The 17455-nt window shown below is 36.9% G+C and overlaps 1 protein-coding gene across 2 annotated transcripts in view; it reads left to right on the plus strand.

Moving 5' to 3' along the window:
• LOC111144603 (hook microtubule tethering protein 3) overlaps positions 1 to 17455 on the plus strand; it is a 110686-nt gene that overhangs the window by 20504 nt on the left and 72727 nt on the right. For both annotated transcript variants that reach the window (XM_022498983.1, XM_022498984.1), the window contains exons 3-5: positions 6500 to 6572; positions 11053 to 11103; positions 13010 to 13142. In XM_022498983.1, coding sequence (XP_022354691.1) covers positions 6500 to 6572; positions 11053 to 11103; positions 13010 to 13142 — 257 coding nt within the window. The remainder of the gene's footprint in view (positions 1 to 6499; positions 6573 to 11052; positions 11104 to 13009; positions 13143 to 17455) is intronic.

Here is a 17455-nt window from a genome sequence, read left to right on the forward strand (position 1 = left end):
GAAATTAAAACTGAAAGGAGAAATAGACAAATCCACAATTCTAGTAGGAGATTTCAACACTCCTCACTCAATAAGTGAGACAAGTAAAAATCAGAAAAAGTATAGAACACTTGAACAACACTAATAACCAACTTGACTGAATTGACATTTATAGAACATTTCACCTAATAGATAAATAGACACTTCTTTTCAAGTTTACATGAAAAATATAGTAAGACTGTATTCTGGATCACAAAACAAATATTTTTTTAAATTTTTAACTTATTATTTTAGGGGCCCCTGAGTGGCGCAGTCAATAAAGCATGTACCTTCAGCTCAAGTCATGACCTGAGGTCATGGTCCTGGGATCTCAGGGTCCTGGGATCAAGCCATGCATCAGGCTCATGCTTTCTAAATAAATAAATATCTTTTTAAAAAGTTATTATTTTAATACAGTTGGTTAACATATAACATGAAACAAATATTAATATATTTTTAAAATTGAATGTGTTCTGAGGATAAAGTAATTACATCTTAAATAAAAGACAGAGAGATACTTGGGAAATACCCAAATATCTCAAAAGTAAAAACACCCACACCAGGGAATCAACATTAATCATGACACCATGAGGGGATGCACTGAGCCACTTCCCAGTAAAACCAGTAAGAACTATTTAAAAAGATCAACTAAAAAATGGCCTCTGGAAATGGCCTTAGGGTGATCAGCAAATGGAAAAAAAGAAAAAATCTTTTCAGAAAGCATTTATGAAAATTCAGTAGGAGTGACAAGAGTCTGTGGTATTTGAACCAAGACCACTCAGGACTTTGTTGAAAATAATAGAGCAATCAGTTGCAATTAGTCGGGTTTAAGAGGTATGGCATGGAAAAGAGAAGAAGACAGCCCTACCAAAACCACTGCCATCCCATGGTGACTCTCTGGAATGCCCAAAGCTGCACCTCCCAATGGAGTATCAGAGTCTGAAGATTATGAGAGGGAAATAGGTTTTGCTAAAATAATTCGGTCAGTGACTAAATAAACAATGACATGCTCCAGGGGGGCAGGGCAGTCCCAAGTTGCTGTAATATATAAAATATCCAATTAAAAAATGATACATGCAAAGAAACAGCAAAATATGACCCATATACTTGGGGAGAAAAAAGCAGCCAACATAAATTACCTGTGAGAGGAACCAGATGTCAGCATTATCTGAAAAATAAACACTTTAAAGTAGCCATAATAGATATGTTCACAGACCTAAAAGAAAGCATGACTTAAGAAAAAGGAAGGTATAAAACTAATGTCACATCAAGTAAAAAATACCAACAAATAGTAATTATGAATAAGAATCAACTGAAGGGGCGCCTGGATGGCTCAGTGGGTTAAGCCTCTGCCTTCGGCTCGGGTCATGATCCCAGGGTCCTGGGATGGAGCCCCATGTCGGGCTCTCTGCTCAGCGGGGAGCCTGCTTCCCCCTCTCTCTCTGCCTGCCTCTCTGCCTACTTGTGATCTCTGTCTGTCAAATAAATAAATAAAATCTTTAAAAAAAAAAAAAGAATCAACATATCTAAAAAGTACTAAGGTTTGCTAATAAAAATGCCATATTAAGAGATGGAATCAAAATTTAGTGTTGGTTTTGAACCCATCTTAATTGGCTAAGTTCAGTAAGAATATTATAGTGCTTAAATAATTTTAGCAGTGCAAATGCAATTTAATATGTTTATTTTTGTAAAGGCAATTAAGTGCAGGCAGATAATATATTTCTGGAATTATGTTACAGATTAAAGTTAATGGGCTTTTTTTTTTTTTTTTTTTTTAGTTTTAGTTTTAACTAAGACCAGTTCATAAGTTATAGTGAAATAGATGTCTTACTGGAAAAAAAATCTAAGGAAATGGCTTTGTATGTTTCATGGGTTCTTTTGTTTGTTTTCCTTAGCAAGAGTGAGGACATAGTAAGAAGCTAAAGATAGCTTCTTACTCATGAAGAACACTCCAGTAAGATTATCAGTTGTTATTTACATGTCTGTGTTACTAAGATTTTGGAGAAAAATGCCTTTTATGTTGTTTGGTCATACCTGAGAGCATTGATTAGGGGGTACTTAGAAAACGTTGCTGAAATTGTAAACTCCTTATAAAAACAGTTATTGCTAGATGCCTGCATATTGAATCAAAGTTTATTACTAGGAAAAGTCACACTGGATGTAAGAAGATTGTAAGACTACTATTCTTGCTGTGTTCTGCCCAAGTAGTTGACTAGAAGTTTATGGATAAAAAGTACTGTCACTTTCCAAATGTATTTCAGTCTGCAGTTATTGAGAACCTGCTATGTGTCAGACATGAGGTATTGGGAATGAGTGAATGAGAACAGATACCTGCCCTGAACCATGTTAGTCCCTCTCTCCTTGTGACCCAGTTTATTCAGCATGAAGGACGTAATGAGCCACAGAACCTTAGTGGTGTTTGCTCAAATCAGTTTTGTGTTGAACTTTACTGATCTGTTTTTAACAAAAATGCTTCAGCTGCCAACTCTGCTATTTAATTATGTGATTGAACTTGGGAAAATTATTTGATTTCTTTTTTTTAAAGATTTTATTTATTTATTTGACAGAGAGAGAGGGATCACAAGTAGGCAGAGAGGCAGGCATAGAGAGAAGGGGGGAAGCAGGCTCCCCGCTGAGCAGAGAGCCTGATGCGGCCTCGGTCCCAGGACCCTGGGATCATGACCTGAGCTGAAGGCAGAGGCTTAACCCACTGAGCCACCCAGGTGCCCCTCTGAGTCTGATACTCCTTAAATGGTAACAGGGATAGTAATTTCTCCATTGCAATGTCATTGTGAATGTAAGTGCCTGATTCAGTGCCTAGTATATTATTGGTGCTTAGCGGTTTTTGTTGTCTTCCCCTCTTGGCTCAGACAGGATTCTGAGATTTTGATTTGGTGATCTTTTAAGGAATAAGCAAGCTGTATCATAGTTTTGATTTGCAATATTTTATTCAGTATTTCTGAGTTCTTTTACTTATAAGTATTGCTCTAAGTTGCAAATTAAGTATCCTAGGAGTTCTTGCAGTATATAATTTCTTAGACACTTTTTAAATTAATTTGAAAGTAAACTCTGCCCCCAACATGGGGCTTGAACTCATGACCCCAAGATCAGAAGTCACATGCTCTACTGACTGAACGAGCCAGGTGCACCTTCTTAAGACATTTTAAAGCACTCTTTTTTATAAGTTTATGTGCTTGCTGGTGAAGTTTAAGTATCTTTTAGTTGTGTGACCCTGAATTGCTACTGAGCTAGTAAGTTCAGTGCCTTTGGCTTTGAGTAATAATCATCAGCCACAGAGCAACAAACTCAGATTGCCGGCCTCATGTGTCTTTTTTGGTTGGAAACACTGACACTTAATTGGCAATGACTGTGTTTTTTAAATTTTTCAAGTATCAAACGATATTGAATATTTTCTAATTTCTGAATTATTTTTATAATGATTCTATAGTGTTTTAGTAGAATTCACTCAGTTGTTGCTTTTCTTTGCAATATCTATTTTTATAAGAGGTTTTAAGGAAAAAGGACACTTTCTGGGGTGGTCTGCCCATTTTGTAACAGTCACTTCTCTGAAAATTCACCCTTATCCTGCCAGATGTGGGCATTCTTCCTCCTAAAGTTGTGTGTGACCTACTTGCAAGCCTTTTATCCTTTTGGTCACATATAAATTGGATTAGGGATAAAAAAGAGACTCTAGCTGGATTATTTGGAATGATATGGGTATTTAGAAGTGGGACCGAATGATGACTGGTCTTTAAACTACTTGTGTGAACTAAAGTGTTGAAGACTTGGAACGTGTTTGCAGCTATCTTCAGCACTGTACACGGAGAAAAAGAAAAAAAGTCAGTCTGCAGAGAGAATGGTATAGATGGGCAGAAACAGACTAAAGTCAGAAGGAGAGTACTATCTGGGTTCCTAACAGCTTCCTGGGTCTTTATTCTAGTGCTTTGTGAGTCCTAGTTATCCTTCAATATTGTAACATACCTCAGTGATCTTCCAATAAGTTTCCCTTTTTTGCACAAGGCTGCTCAAAATTCTGTTTCTTAATTTTTATTTTTTATTTTTTTTAAGATTTTATTTATTTGACAGAGATCACAAGAAGGCAGAGAGACAGGCAGAGAGAGAGAGAGGAGGAAGCAGGCTCCCTGCTAAGCAGAGAGCCCTATGCGGGGCTCGATCCCAGGACCCTGGGATCATGACCAGAGCCGAAGGCAGAGGCTTTAACCCACTGAGCCACCCAGGCGCCCCAGTTTTTATTATTATTTTGTTGAACTTCTAAAAAAGCTAGATTAAGCTTAAAAATAAAATGGGTGTGAATATCCACATGCAGAAGAATGAAGTTAGACCCCTCCCTTACACCATACACAAATGGATCCTAGACCTAATTACAAGAACTAAAACTATAGAACTCTTAGAAAAATGAAAGGGCAACTCACAGAATGTGAGTTTTCTCACAGAATGTGAGAAATTATTTACGTGTTTTATGACTGAGAAGGTGCTTTTTTCTTGAATACTCGGGGGGAAAAAACCCAAAACTCAAAAGCCACTCTTAGAACTCAGTGATAAAAAGAACAATCCAATTTTTAAGTAGGCAAAGACTGAATAGACTTTTCTCCAAAGAGAATATGCAAATGGCTAATGCTTAACATGATTAGTCATCAAAAATATAAATCAAGACCACAGTGACATACCACTTCACATCCACTGGGATGACTGTAATTAAAAGGATAGAAAATAACAAGTGTTGGCATGGCTGTGGAGAAATTGGAACCAACATAACATTGCTGGTGGGAATGTAAAGTGGTGTAAATACTTTGGAAAACAGTTTGGCCTTGTTTCAAACACAGTTACTGTGGAACCAGCAGTTCTACTCCTGGGCATATACCCGCAAGAAACATGTTCACACAGAACTGGTGAACAGATGTTTAAAGCATCATTATTCATAATAGCTAAAGAGTAGAAACAACCCAAATGCACATCAGCTGATGCATGGATAACCAAAATGTATTATATCCATAAATGGAGTATGATTGAGTCATAAAAAGAAATGAAGTGTTTATATAAACTGCAATATGAATGAATCCTAAAACCATCCCGAATGAAAGAAGCCAGACACAAAAGACCACAACGTGTATGATTTCATTTATATGAAATGTCCAGAATAGGCAAACCCATGGAGACAGAAAGGCAATGAGTAATTTCCAGGGACCTGAGAACGGGAAATAGGCAGTGATGGGTAATAGGTAAAGGATTTTGGGGGAAGATGGAGATGGCCTAACATTAGATTTAGATCATGGTTATGGTCCTACAACTCTGTGAATATACTAAAATTCATTGCATTGTATACTTTAAATAGATGAGTTGTATGGTATATGAATTATATCTTAATAAAGGTATTTTTTAAAGCTCCAAAAATAACTATGAAATAATAATAAAAATAAAATTTTTAGAAATAAAAAAATATATTTCTAGAGGTGACTTTTGTTGTAACCGTTTTTTCTTTCATAAGTTTCATACCTAAATACATTTTTCTTTTTTAACAATGACATAGAAAATTGTGAGTACCATGGTACTTCATTTAAAAATATGAACACAATTTAGTGCTGATTGTATCAGTTTGAGTGACAGTTAAATTGAAATGTAGATTTTTTTTTAATCTAACATTTCTCTCTTTGCCATTATGTTTTGGGGGTGAACGGAGACAGTTGTGGTATTCTGAAAAGATCTCTGAACTTAGTACTTGCTAAAGCAGGACAAACATTAAGTGTTCAATCTGTGGTCTTGAATAAACAACATCTTAGAGCATTTTAGGTTTCAAAATTTTGAAGTGAGGATCATGCTGGGCTAAAAATTTTTTTTTCTTTCTGTAGTAGTTTGGGGAGATTTTCCTAAAAAAAATAAGTATAGGTATATTCATAGGTGTTTCAATTTGACCACACCAGTATTATTTAAATTTTAAGCATTTTGCAGAAAGTGTCCAACTTGTCTAATGCTTAGTATTACACGTGAGAAAATAGGTTCTCAGTCTATACTATTTATTTATTTACTTATTTATTTTCATTCTATATTATTTATAGAAATTGAAATTTTAATCACCTGGGTGGAGAAGTCCGTTAAGCATCCGATGTGTCATCAGTTTTGACTGGTTTTAGATATTATTGTATCTAAAAATTAATGTTAATTTTAGTGTAGCTGATTCATCTATAATTAATTTTTTTTAAATGTATCAACTGTAATCATTTTTCACCTTTTAGTTTTTGATAATATATATATTGCTTTATGATGCACAGATAACAGGTTGATTTTAGAGAAGTCTGGTATAATTGTATCCGGTCTCCAGACTGAGTTATTTAGTGACAAATATGTGGTAAATACACTTTTATGTTGCAGTTAAGTGAGGTTATGGGATAGGTTTCTGTTTCCTTTTTTTTTCTTTAAGCTTGATAGTTGCATGATTAATATGCTGGCTTTTTCTTATTTCCAGAGATCCTTCATATTTTGATGAAAATTGGCTAAACAGAATCAAAACTGAAGTAGGAGATAATTGGAGGCTAAAGGTATTTTCTTTTTATTTTCCCATCTGTTAAATAGTCTTTCAGTTGTTTGTATATAATATCTGTTGAACTTCCATCTGACGTGTTCAGTGAACTTCAGAAACCCAGATTGCCTGTAGTAAAATAATCCAGAATTAAGGATTAGAGGTAACTTGAAGTTGCTCATAAAGATACATACATAGTGTAAGTCAGTGGGACACAGTGACAGTGGACATGGATTCTAGAGCCAAGGTGCCTGTGTTTGTATCACAGCTCTACCATTCAGTGTCTGGGAAAGACTGATCATTCTGTACCTCAGTTCCCTATTTGTAAAATGAGGGTTGTAATAGGATCTACCTCACAGAAATAAATGAGTTAGTATATATAACATATTCGGGATTGTGCATATGTAATGTTAGTTGCTAGAGTTGTTATTAATAATGAGAAAATATTGGTCAATGTTAACTGAGCACACAATAAGAGAATGAAGTATTTTCATTTCTTTCTTAGTAGCCTTAAGTTCCAGTATTTCTCAGGCTTCTTTGAGAAAGTCAAAACCCACAAAAAGAGGGGTGCCTGGGTGGCTCAGTCGTTAAGCATCTTCTTCAGCCCACGTCGTGATCCCAGGGTCTTAGGATTGAGCCCTGCATCTGGCTTCCTGCTTCTCCCTCTCCCACTCCCCCTGCTTGTGTGCTCTCTCACTGTGTCTGACTCTGTCAAATAAATGAAATCTTTTAAAAAAAAAAAAAAAGGAAAAGAAATACGGTTTACATTGTAGCCTCCTGTCCACCTATGCACAAACATAGTTTGTGTATGTATACATGCACAAACATAGTTGAACAAGTTTTTTCCCTTATTCTAGGTACTGACATTTTGATTTTTAAAAAATTAGTTGCAACCCACTAAATTAGTTTTATATTTTGAAATAATTCTAGATTCACAGGGGCCTGCCAAAAAATGTAGAGAAGTTCTATGTATCTTTCACCCAGTTCCCCCAGGGTTACATCTTGCGTAACTGTAATCCAGTATCAAAACTAGGAAACTAACATTGGTACAAGTCAGTTCATTCAGGTTTCACCAGTTTTACCTATGCCATTTGGTGTTTGTGTGTACACTTCTGTGTAGCTCTAGCAATAATGTAGTTTCCTGTAATGCCCACTACAGCGAAGACACAGAATTGTTACATCTCTGCAAGACTCCACATGCTTCCTTCATGACCACATCCATACCACATACTCCCCACCCTATTACCTGGAAACCATTAATTTGTTCTCCGTCTCTATAATTTTGTTACACTAAATTGATTTTTATGACCCAGTGATGATTATGACTGCCAGTTTGGAAAGCTCTAGAACCATTTCTCTTTGATATAGAAGGTATAGACTCAGAAATGCAAATGAGTAAGCATGTGAGGTCCCTGGACTTGAAATGTTAAGCTTGGTTTGTTTTTATATTTCTTCTATAAAACACATACTTGATAAAAAATAGTCATTGATTGTTTAAATATTGGGTCTGCCAAAATTTAATTCCTTTTGTTTACTCGGCTAGAGTGAATGAATGGACACTGATTTAAGCCATTTAAATTAAAAGCCATATTTTAATTTCTAAATCTTTCAAAAATAGACAATTCAATGACTTATACATATATAATATTTTATATATAACATATGTTAAAATATTTTACGTATATGTATATACATATATATTTTTTATATTTATATTTTTTTTTTAGACAAGGAAGGAGGGAGGGAGGGACAGAGTGGGAGAGAATCCTAAGCAGGCTCCACACCCAGTGCAGAGCCCACTGCGGGGCTTGATCTCACAACCCTGAGTTCATGACCTGAGCCAAAATCAAGAGTCATTCACTCAACGAAGCCACACAGCCATGCCTAAATGATTACTTTTTAATATTATAACATGTGTAAAGCAATTCTGGATATTTAAAATAATGCTACTGATCAATTTGTGTTTGGTTGGTGTCTTGACCAAAGAGAGAGTTATATATCCTATCTTCCATGCATGCAACACACATGTAAAATTCACCCTGTCTTCAGTGTCATGAGTGTGGCAGGGACAGTAATAGAGAAGGGGGGAAAACTTATATTCTTAACATTCAGAACTGGAAATGTCAGTTCTGATTTGCATTCCCATTCTCCTTATTATATCCTATGTTATATTTCTTCAATTTTAAGGTACCATTGATTATATAACTCTTTTCAATGGGAAATAAACTACCATTTTATTTATTTATTTTTTTAAGACTTTTTAAAAAATTTATTTGACAGAGATCACAATCAGGCAGAGGCAGGCAGAGAGAGAGAGAGAGAGAGGAGGAAGCAGGCTCCCTGCGAAGCAAAGAGCCCAATGTGCGGCTTGATCCCAGGACGCTGGGATCATGACCTGAGCTGAAGGCAGAGGCTTTGACCCACTGAGCCACCCAGGCGCCCCTAAACTACCATTTTAAATGAACACATTTCATCAATGAAATTGATTTTTGAGACATTGTAATTTTAAATGTTAAAATATGAAAAAATGAACATTGTAGAATAAAGGAAATAAAGTATATTATCTATTTTCCGTGTCTCCAACTTTTTCTAGAAGTATAAACATGATAGTTTTCTTTATGAGCTGTTTTTTTTAAATAAGTTTTCAGGGCACCTTGGTGGCTCAGTTGGTTGAGCATCCAGCTGTTGGTTTCAGCTCAGGTCATGATCTCAGGGTCATAAGATTGAGCCTCGCTTTGGGCTCCGTGCTCAGTAGGGAGTCGCTTTTCTCCTTTTCTCTGCCTCTGCCCCCCCACTGCAACATTTGTGCTGTTTTTCTCTCTCTAAAAAAAAATGTGTGTGTGTATGTATAAATCTTAAAAAAAAAAAAAAAGTTTCAGTTTATTTTTTCCCTTAAAATAATGTCTGATTGCATTGGATCACACTGCTGTGATGAAGCCACTTTTACTTGATAGTCACAGGTTCTGCTGTCTTCTGTCCTAAGACATCTTTAGCTACTACCATGGAGTAGGGTCATTTAGGTAGATGGTTAACAGAATCATACTCTGTACACATTTAACTTAACACAAATTTAACTGTATGAGTTGGGTCAAGAAAGAAAAGGGGAAAAAATAATAGCTTAAGTAGTATAGGTGACATAGTATAGGTGATAGCTACCTGTCATTTCACTCAGATAGCGTATAGACCAGTGAACCCCTGCTTTGGAGTGGCTGAGTGAGAGGAAACACGTTGTTGGTCCCTCCCCTTATTTTGTTTCTAGGATGCCTTTTATTCTTTGCTTTTTTTTTTTTTTTTCGAAGTAGGCTGCATGTCCAATGTGGACTCCAAGGTGGGGCCCGAACACATGACTGTGAGATCAAGACCTGAGCTAAGATCAAGAGTTGGATGCCCAACCAGCTGAGCAACCTAGGCGCCCCAGGATGCTTCTTATACCACAAGTATCTTGCAGTGCTTTATACTAGCATTTCAAGATATAATAGTATTTCTTTAACCATATGGCTCCTAAATATTTACTTTGGTGCTCAAATAAAGGAAACCACAATCTTTTCTGTAGTTAGATGCTCTGCCACTGAGCTATATCCCCTCACAATCTTTTCTGACAGTGGAGAGAACTTGGAGACATTATACTTCGGTTACTTTAAGAGATTATCAGTTTTTGTCAGTGTATTTATAACACTGAAAATTTAACATGATTGGAAACAATTTTTTTTAAGATTTTATTTATTTATTTGACAGAGATAACAAGTAGGTAGAGAGGCAGGCGGACAGAGAGGAGGAAGCAGGCTCCCTGCTGAGCAGAGAACCTGACTCAATCCCGGGACCCTGAGATCATGACCTGAGCGGAAGGCAGAGGCTTAATCCACTGAGCCACCCAGGCACCCCTGGAAACAATTTTTTTAATTAATCTTTTTTTTTTTTTTTTAAGATTTTATTTATTTGTCAGAGACTGAGAGCAAGCACAAGCGGGGAATGGTAGAGGCAAAGGGGGAGCAAGGAACCCGACTTGGGATTTGATTCAGGACCCTAGGATTGTGACCTGAGTTGAGGGCAGATGCTTAACTGACTGAGCCACCCAGGCATCCCTGAAAACAAATTTTTTTTAATAAATCTCTTGAGATCAGTTAAATTGAGCCATTGATAAATTGATAGTCCTTTTTTGATGATGAGGGTAATTCACATGTACTGTTGAATTTTTTTTTAGTGTTTATGATTTATAGAATAATTAGTTGGTTCAGAAATTTTTAAGATTTTATTTCAGAGAGAGTGAGCAAGTATGGGGGGGTAGGCAGAGGGAGAGAGAGGAAGAAAAGTAGGCTCCCCACTGAGCTGGGAGCCCAGTGATATAGGGCTTGATCCTAAGACCCTGAGATCATGACCTGAGCCAAAAGCAGATGTTTAACTGACTAAGCCACCCATTTGCCCCCAGAAATTTTTTATGTTAAATTATATTTTGATTTGTGCTTCCCTTTTATGCAGTTGTTTTATTTCTTTCTGAACAGATAAGCAATTTAAAGAAAATTTTAAAGGGAATCCTGGATTACAATCATGAGGTAAGGACTTTTTCTCACTCTGCTTTGAAGTATTACTATAGGATAACTTAATTTTACAATATTTTTCAATAGTTTCAAGTAAAGGAAAATTTACCCAAAATTTACCATTTATCTTCCACTGTATGGTTCTTAGGATGTTGGTTCAGACAGCTATCTATTAGGTAGGTAGTAGGTAAATGCTCTTTTTCACTGTAATATGGATAGTTTGTAGATGATTATTAATTTATGTTATATTTCCTTTTCTGCCATCTGTTAACTCTTTTTTTCTCCCCTTGTGAAGGTGGTTTAGAATCCTGGTATCATTATAGCCAACTCCCTTGCTTACTTTAGTTTTATTTCTTGGCAGACCCTCATCCCTAGATTAATTCAATTTATCCTCTGAATCTAACATCAGAACAGTCAAGGCATACCTTGGGGGAAAAAATCAGGCAGTAGAACTAGTTTTACTTTAAATTTCATGATCACAGATGTCAAATGGACACAACATACCCTGGAAGCCCCACAATTTTATCTGCGTTTATACCTACATCTATACATAAATCATTTATCTTCACAACTAAGTGCTCCTGCCGTCCACCCTATTACTCAAGCCCAAAACCTATAAATAATCCTGTAGTCCTTCTTTGATATCGTCATAAGACTTACTAGTTAAATCTCCAAAATAACAGCTTTTTCTGTCTCTAACTGCTACCACCTTCTACCAAGCCATCATTAGCTCTTGCTTAGATTTCTAGAGTAGTCTGACTGGTGACCCTGATTTCGCCCTTGCCCCTCTACAGTCTGTTCTTATTCTTCCCTCTAAAACCTGAATAATTTTTTTTTTTAAGATTTTATTTTATTTATTTGACTGACAGAGAACACAAGTAGGCAGAGAGGCAGGCAGAGAGAGGGGAGGGGAAGCAGGTTTCCTGCTGAGCAAAGAGCCCAATGCAGGGCTAAATCCCAGAACGTGGGATCATGACCTGAGCCGAAGGCAGAGGCTTTAACCCACCAAGCCACCCAGGCCCCCCAAAAGCCTGAATAATATTTAAAAATATAAGTCTGATTATGCCACTTTTGCGTCTTTTATGGTTTCCTGTTGTATTAAGAATCAGATTCCTACCTATTACCATGAGCCACCAGACACTGCGTGACCTCCTTAACCTGTTTACCCATAATGCTAGAGCCATATACATTCTGCTTCTGTGTTGTTGTTGTTGTTGTTTTAAAAAGATTTTATTTATTTGACAGAGAGAGGTCACAAGTAGGCAGAGAGGGGGGGAGGCAGGCTCCCCGCTGAGCAGAGAGCCCAGTGCGGGCCTCGATCCCAGGACCCTGAGATCATGACCTGAGCCGAAGGCAGAGGCTTAACGCACTGAGCCACCCAGGCGCCTTTGTTCTTTGTTTTTAGGATTTTCTTTTTTCACTGTATGCTTAATAGGAACTTACCCTTGCATATATTTCATTTCATTTGGGGCCAATTTCCCCATGAAGGAATCCTCCATTCTCCTTCCTGATATACGTGTTTGGCTATCAGCATTTTGGAGTCAAATGGAGTGAACATGTTTGGGGGGAATCTTACTGTTGGGGCATGAACATACATTTAATCTCCCCTCTTTCTGGTACCCCCTTGTTCAGGCTGTACTTTGAACTTCAGAGAAATTGTCTTTCTGGGGTGGTGAAGGGATCAAAGTACTCAGTTTCTTTGGTCAGTAGTGTACATACATACCAGATTGGGGTCTAAGTTGTGGTGATGGAGGTTGTTATAACTTAGGTATGAGAGATAAAAACAGAAATTGGGAGTGAAACTGACATAACAGCTCTGTCATTAGCAATGAGTTTCTGGTGCTGACAAACTAATCTGTATCAAATATTTTATTTGGACATAAAATATAAGTGCAATTCTAATCCTGTTGTCTCCATTCAGATTTTAGGACAGCAAATTAATGACTTTACCCTTCCTGATGTGAATCTTATTGGAGAACATTCTGATGCGGCAGAGCTCGGAAGGATGCTTCAACTCATCTTAGGCTGTGCTGTGAATTGTGAACAGAAGCAAGGTAATTTATATGTTAGTGTATGCATTTAAGATAATTAAGGAAAGTAGTACATATTGTATATATTACATATAAATCACCAGTACAAACAATAATATCTTCATAAGGCCATCCTCAAACAATGCCATTTTCTTTTTTTTCCCCCCGAAGTAGGCTCCAGACCCAACATGGGGCTCCAACTCATGACTCTTGAGAGCTCAAGAGTTGTCCACAGTACCAAATGAGCCAGCCGGGTGCCCCAAACAATGCCATTTTCTATAATTTTTCTGGTACTTTGTTTGCAAGTGTAAGAGTTTTGCAATTTAGAATAAATTTGATTGTGATGATATTCTTTCCCTTTAAGCAAGACTACATAATTCTTTGAGTGGATTATTTTTAACTACACTGAATGTGATGAAATTTACTGTTAATTGGACAAGGTCCAGCTAAATTAACATCAGTAATAATGAGATGGTTAAACTGGATCAATTCAGCTCTGGGCACTTAAAATTGGATACTTTAAATTACAAGTATGAAGGATTTATTTCACAAAATTTATTGAACTCGTGCATTATGCCAGGGATAGGAGCGCAGTGCCACACAGAGCTGTGCGATCCGAGTGGTGATGAGTACTGTTGAGGGTAAAGTGTAATGGGGGAGCCGGTCCAGGCGTAGGCCAGGGAAGTTATTTAAGCAAAAATGGGGAGGAAGATAGACTAAGAGTAGTCTGAATAGTATGAACTGAATGTCAGAAAGACTTAGGTTATCTTTGAGAGGTTTAAAAAAAAACCACAAATATAATTAGAGAACAGTGAGGAAGGGAAGAAGGGTGATGAAACAGAAGGGGACTATTCTAAATAATGATGACATAGTATTTTAACTATTATACTAGACTATGACCTTCATAGGAGACAGATTTTTTTTTTAAGCACAAAGATTTTTTTCTTATTCTTTTTACCTCACCCCTGATGATGTAAAATAGATTTTTATTTGACTTGTCTATACATTTTAAGTGTTCCTGTGACAAGTTTAATAATGGTCAACATTGTTTTCTTGAAGCTATGACTAGTATTTGGTCTGTGATCTGAGTTTTTTCTAACAATGTATTTCTCTTTGTCCCCATTCTTTTTAGATTTTTAGCATGCATGCTCTTTTTTTTTTTTTTTTAAGATTTTATTTATTTATTTGACAGAGACAGAGATCACAAGTAGGCAGAGAGGCAGGCAGAGAGAGAGGGGGAAGCAGGCTCCCTGCTGAGCAGAGCCTGATGTGGGGCTTGATCCCAGGACACTGAAATCATGACCCGAGCCGAAGGCAGAGGCTTAACCCACTGAGCCACCCAGGCGCCCCAGCATGCATGCTCTTAAAGTAAGTTTTAGTTTGCTTATTCAGTTCAACTCAAGAATTAAAGTAGAGAATTTTCTACATTTGTGAGTTTTGTATATTACTAAAATATCTAAACGTTTTTTGTCAAAGATTAGAAGATTCGTATAAATAAGATTCAAAACACATTAAATCTCTAAGTAAATGCTTTGATTTTAAAAGGTGTATGAAAATTTATTTAATAAAGTTCACTGAATTCAAATAATGACCTCTTATATGTTTATTCTGTTAAGAGAGTCATCACCTCTTGGAAGCAAAGAGCTATTAAGAGCTGGCTAATTGGATTTACCACAGGGTAGAACTAGGAGAACACAAGGATGTTACCTAGATCCATAGTCCTGTGGAAAAGCAGACAGTCCAGCTTCTCACACAGACCAAGTTTCTCCTGTAACACCTAGGTTTGGTTTCTCCCCTGAAATTGTTTATAAATGATGAAAACTTTGAACGGGGTTTTTAACATCATATTTATCCAGAGGGCATTCTGTTTTCAGAAACATAGTTGAGAGCTAAGAATCAAAGTAAATGAATTCCTGAGTTTAGTATTACTTGTTACTGCACATTTCTCATGTATAATGTGAGGCTTACTAAAGATATTCCATTTGCTACCTGACTGACATTGGACTAGGCACTCAGCCTGTTTCCTCATCTACAGAATGAGAATGCAAAACCTGGTGGTTATGAGGAATAAATGAAATTGTGTATGCGTATTTGCTTTGTAATCCGTAACACTACACAAATAAAAAAGGCCGTATGTTGGGCGCCTGGGTGGCTCAGTGGTTAAAGCCTCTGCCTTCGGCTCAGGTCTCGGGGTCCTGGGATTGAGTCCCGCATCGGGCTCTCTGCTCGGCAGGGAGCCTGCCTCCTCCTCCTGTCTCTCTCTGCCTGCCTCTCTGCCTACTTGTGATCTGTCAAATAAAAAAAAAAAAAAGGCCTTATGTTGAGATGAGTTTTCAATTACTGGAGGTAAGGAGTGATTGCTCAGAACATTGACCTAGGATACTTTTATCTTGGCCATCTGACTTCTCAAATTGGGGGAAATAAATGGTGCTAAAATTGGAAAAAGCAAAGATAAGTAGTAGAAAACACACTGAATTACTGAATGTCTCTCTTCTGCCCAGTACTCTACTAGCTACTAATAGAACAAAAAATACTTTTTACACATTAGGAAAAGCTAGGCAAGGACAACAACCGATGTCTCTCCTTGTTTAAACATCATACTCTTTATACTAATCTGCTATAAATTCTAGCCCTAAAAGCTAAGTTTTCAAGATAATCTTGCTGACCTAGCGCACCTCATTATCCAGCCTCATAGATCTGTACCCAATAATCGTATATACTTGTATTTTGGACACTAAAGATTTGTAAGGTTTTTGTTGTTTTTTTGCTTTGTTTTGTTTTTTGGGTTTTGTTTTGTTTTGCTTTTTTGCTTTTCACAGATTGTACATTAACATAGTTCTCATTGTCATTTTACCATGTAGCATTTTACGGTGTTCGCGGGGAAGGGCCTTGACGTGGCAACACCGCTTCTTAACTAACGCTTCCCCTCTCACACCTAACTAACTTCCTAACCTCCCTGTTCCCACCGTTATTTTCTTCACTTCCAGGAGGCTGTCATTAAATTTTCCTTCCCCATTATCAGTGCCACTGCTTTTTCTTTTCCATGTTCACAATCTTTTATTTCAAGAGCTGTTTAGTCATCCTAGCTGTACCATTTTCTCCAGCGTCTTGTGATTTTTTTGTTTCATACCTTTGAGCAGAATATCAAAAAGTACTCCTTTCTATTCCAAGACTTACAGGATGCTCCTTGTTAACAGGACAAAAAAAACCTGAGGGACGCCTGGGTGGCTCAGTAGGTTAAGCATCTGCCTTCCGCAGATCATGATTCCAGGGTCCTGGGATTGAGTCCCTCATCAGGCTCCTTGCTCAGCAGGGAGCCTGCTTCTCCCTCGGCCTGCTCTGCCTGTTCTGCCTGCAGCTCTCCATGCTTCTACTTTCTCTCTGACAAATAAACAAATAAAATCTTTAAAGAACAACAACAAAAAAAAATTGAGCTCAGAATAAAGGATTTTTTTTTTTCCAAATAGTGGTTCTGATACATTCTTACTGTTATTCTAAGAAATGCCTGTGATTTAAGTGTGTTGTGTATATTTGTATATCACCACACATTTGATTGGGTAGAAGTATCCTTAGAACAACACTTGCTTAAAAATGTGTTTTTGATTAACAAAAAGCTTTGGCATTAACAACCAGAATGTCAGAATGTCAGAATTTAGTAGTGCTGCCAAAACACTTTGGTTTTTTTTTTTTAATGAGATCCATCACGCAAAGCATTATACAGCTTGGCATTCCAAATAGATGACTTTTTTACCAAAAGATCACTTTAACAGTTTCACAGTGAGACTCCATCATGTAATACTTGAAGTGCAGAGACAAGCTTCTGGTATAAGTGTGGAGAGGTTTTTTTGGATGTATGGGAAGAGAGGCAGGTTGAGGCTAAAATTCCCTAATTACTTTACTCTTCTAAATGTTACTTATTAAAACATATTTACCATATTTGTTAGAACCCAGATGGCCTATTGATTTTTGTTTGTTTTGTTTAATGCCACTTTTTCATTCATTGTTGGATTTGCAAACAAGGAAAACTTCTAGTGCTTTTTCATAAGAAATTATCTTTTTCTACTGACAGCTAAGAGATCCTTCTCTTTTTGGTAGTGGTGAGCGTAGAGTGATTAAGATTGATGAAGTTGGTACTTTAGCTTATCAGTGATGTGTGTATTTTAAAGTCCAGGGATATGCAGTATTTGTTTAATTATGATGTCACTTTCTATCTTAACTTCATCTTAATTCTTTGTCCTAAGCAGCTCTCAAGTTTATTAAGATTTTTCTATTCTGTAATAGAAAGTATTAAGGTAGGAATGCAGTGCTTTGATGTCACACAAGAATAAAGCACAGAC

Source organism: Enhydra lutris, unplaced genomic scaffold (assembly GCF_002288905.1).
Source record: "Enhydra lutris kenyoni isolate GAN:26980312 unplaced genomic scaffold, ASM228890v2 scaffoldscaffold11, whole genome shotgun sequence".
Classification (NCBI taxonomy): domain Eukaryota; kingdom Metazoa; phylum Chordata; class Mammalia; order Carnivora; family Mustelidae; genus Enhydra; species Enhydra lutris.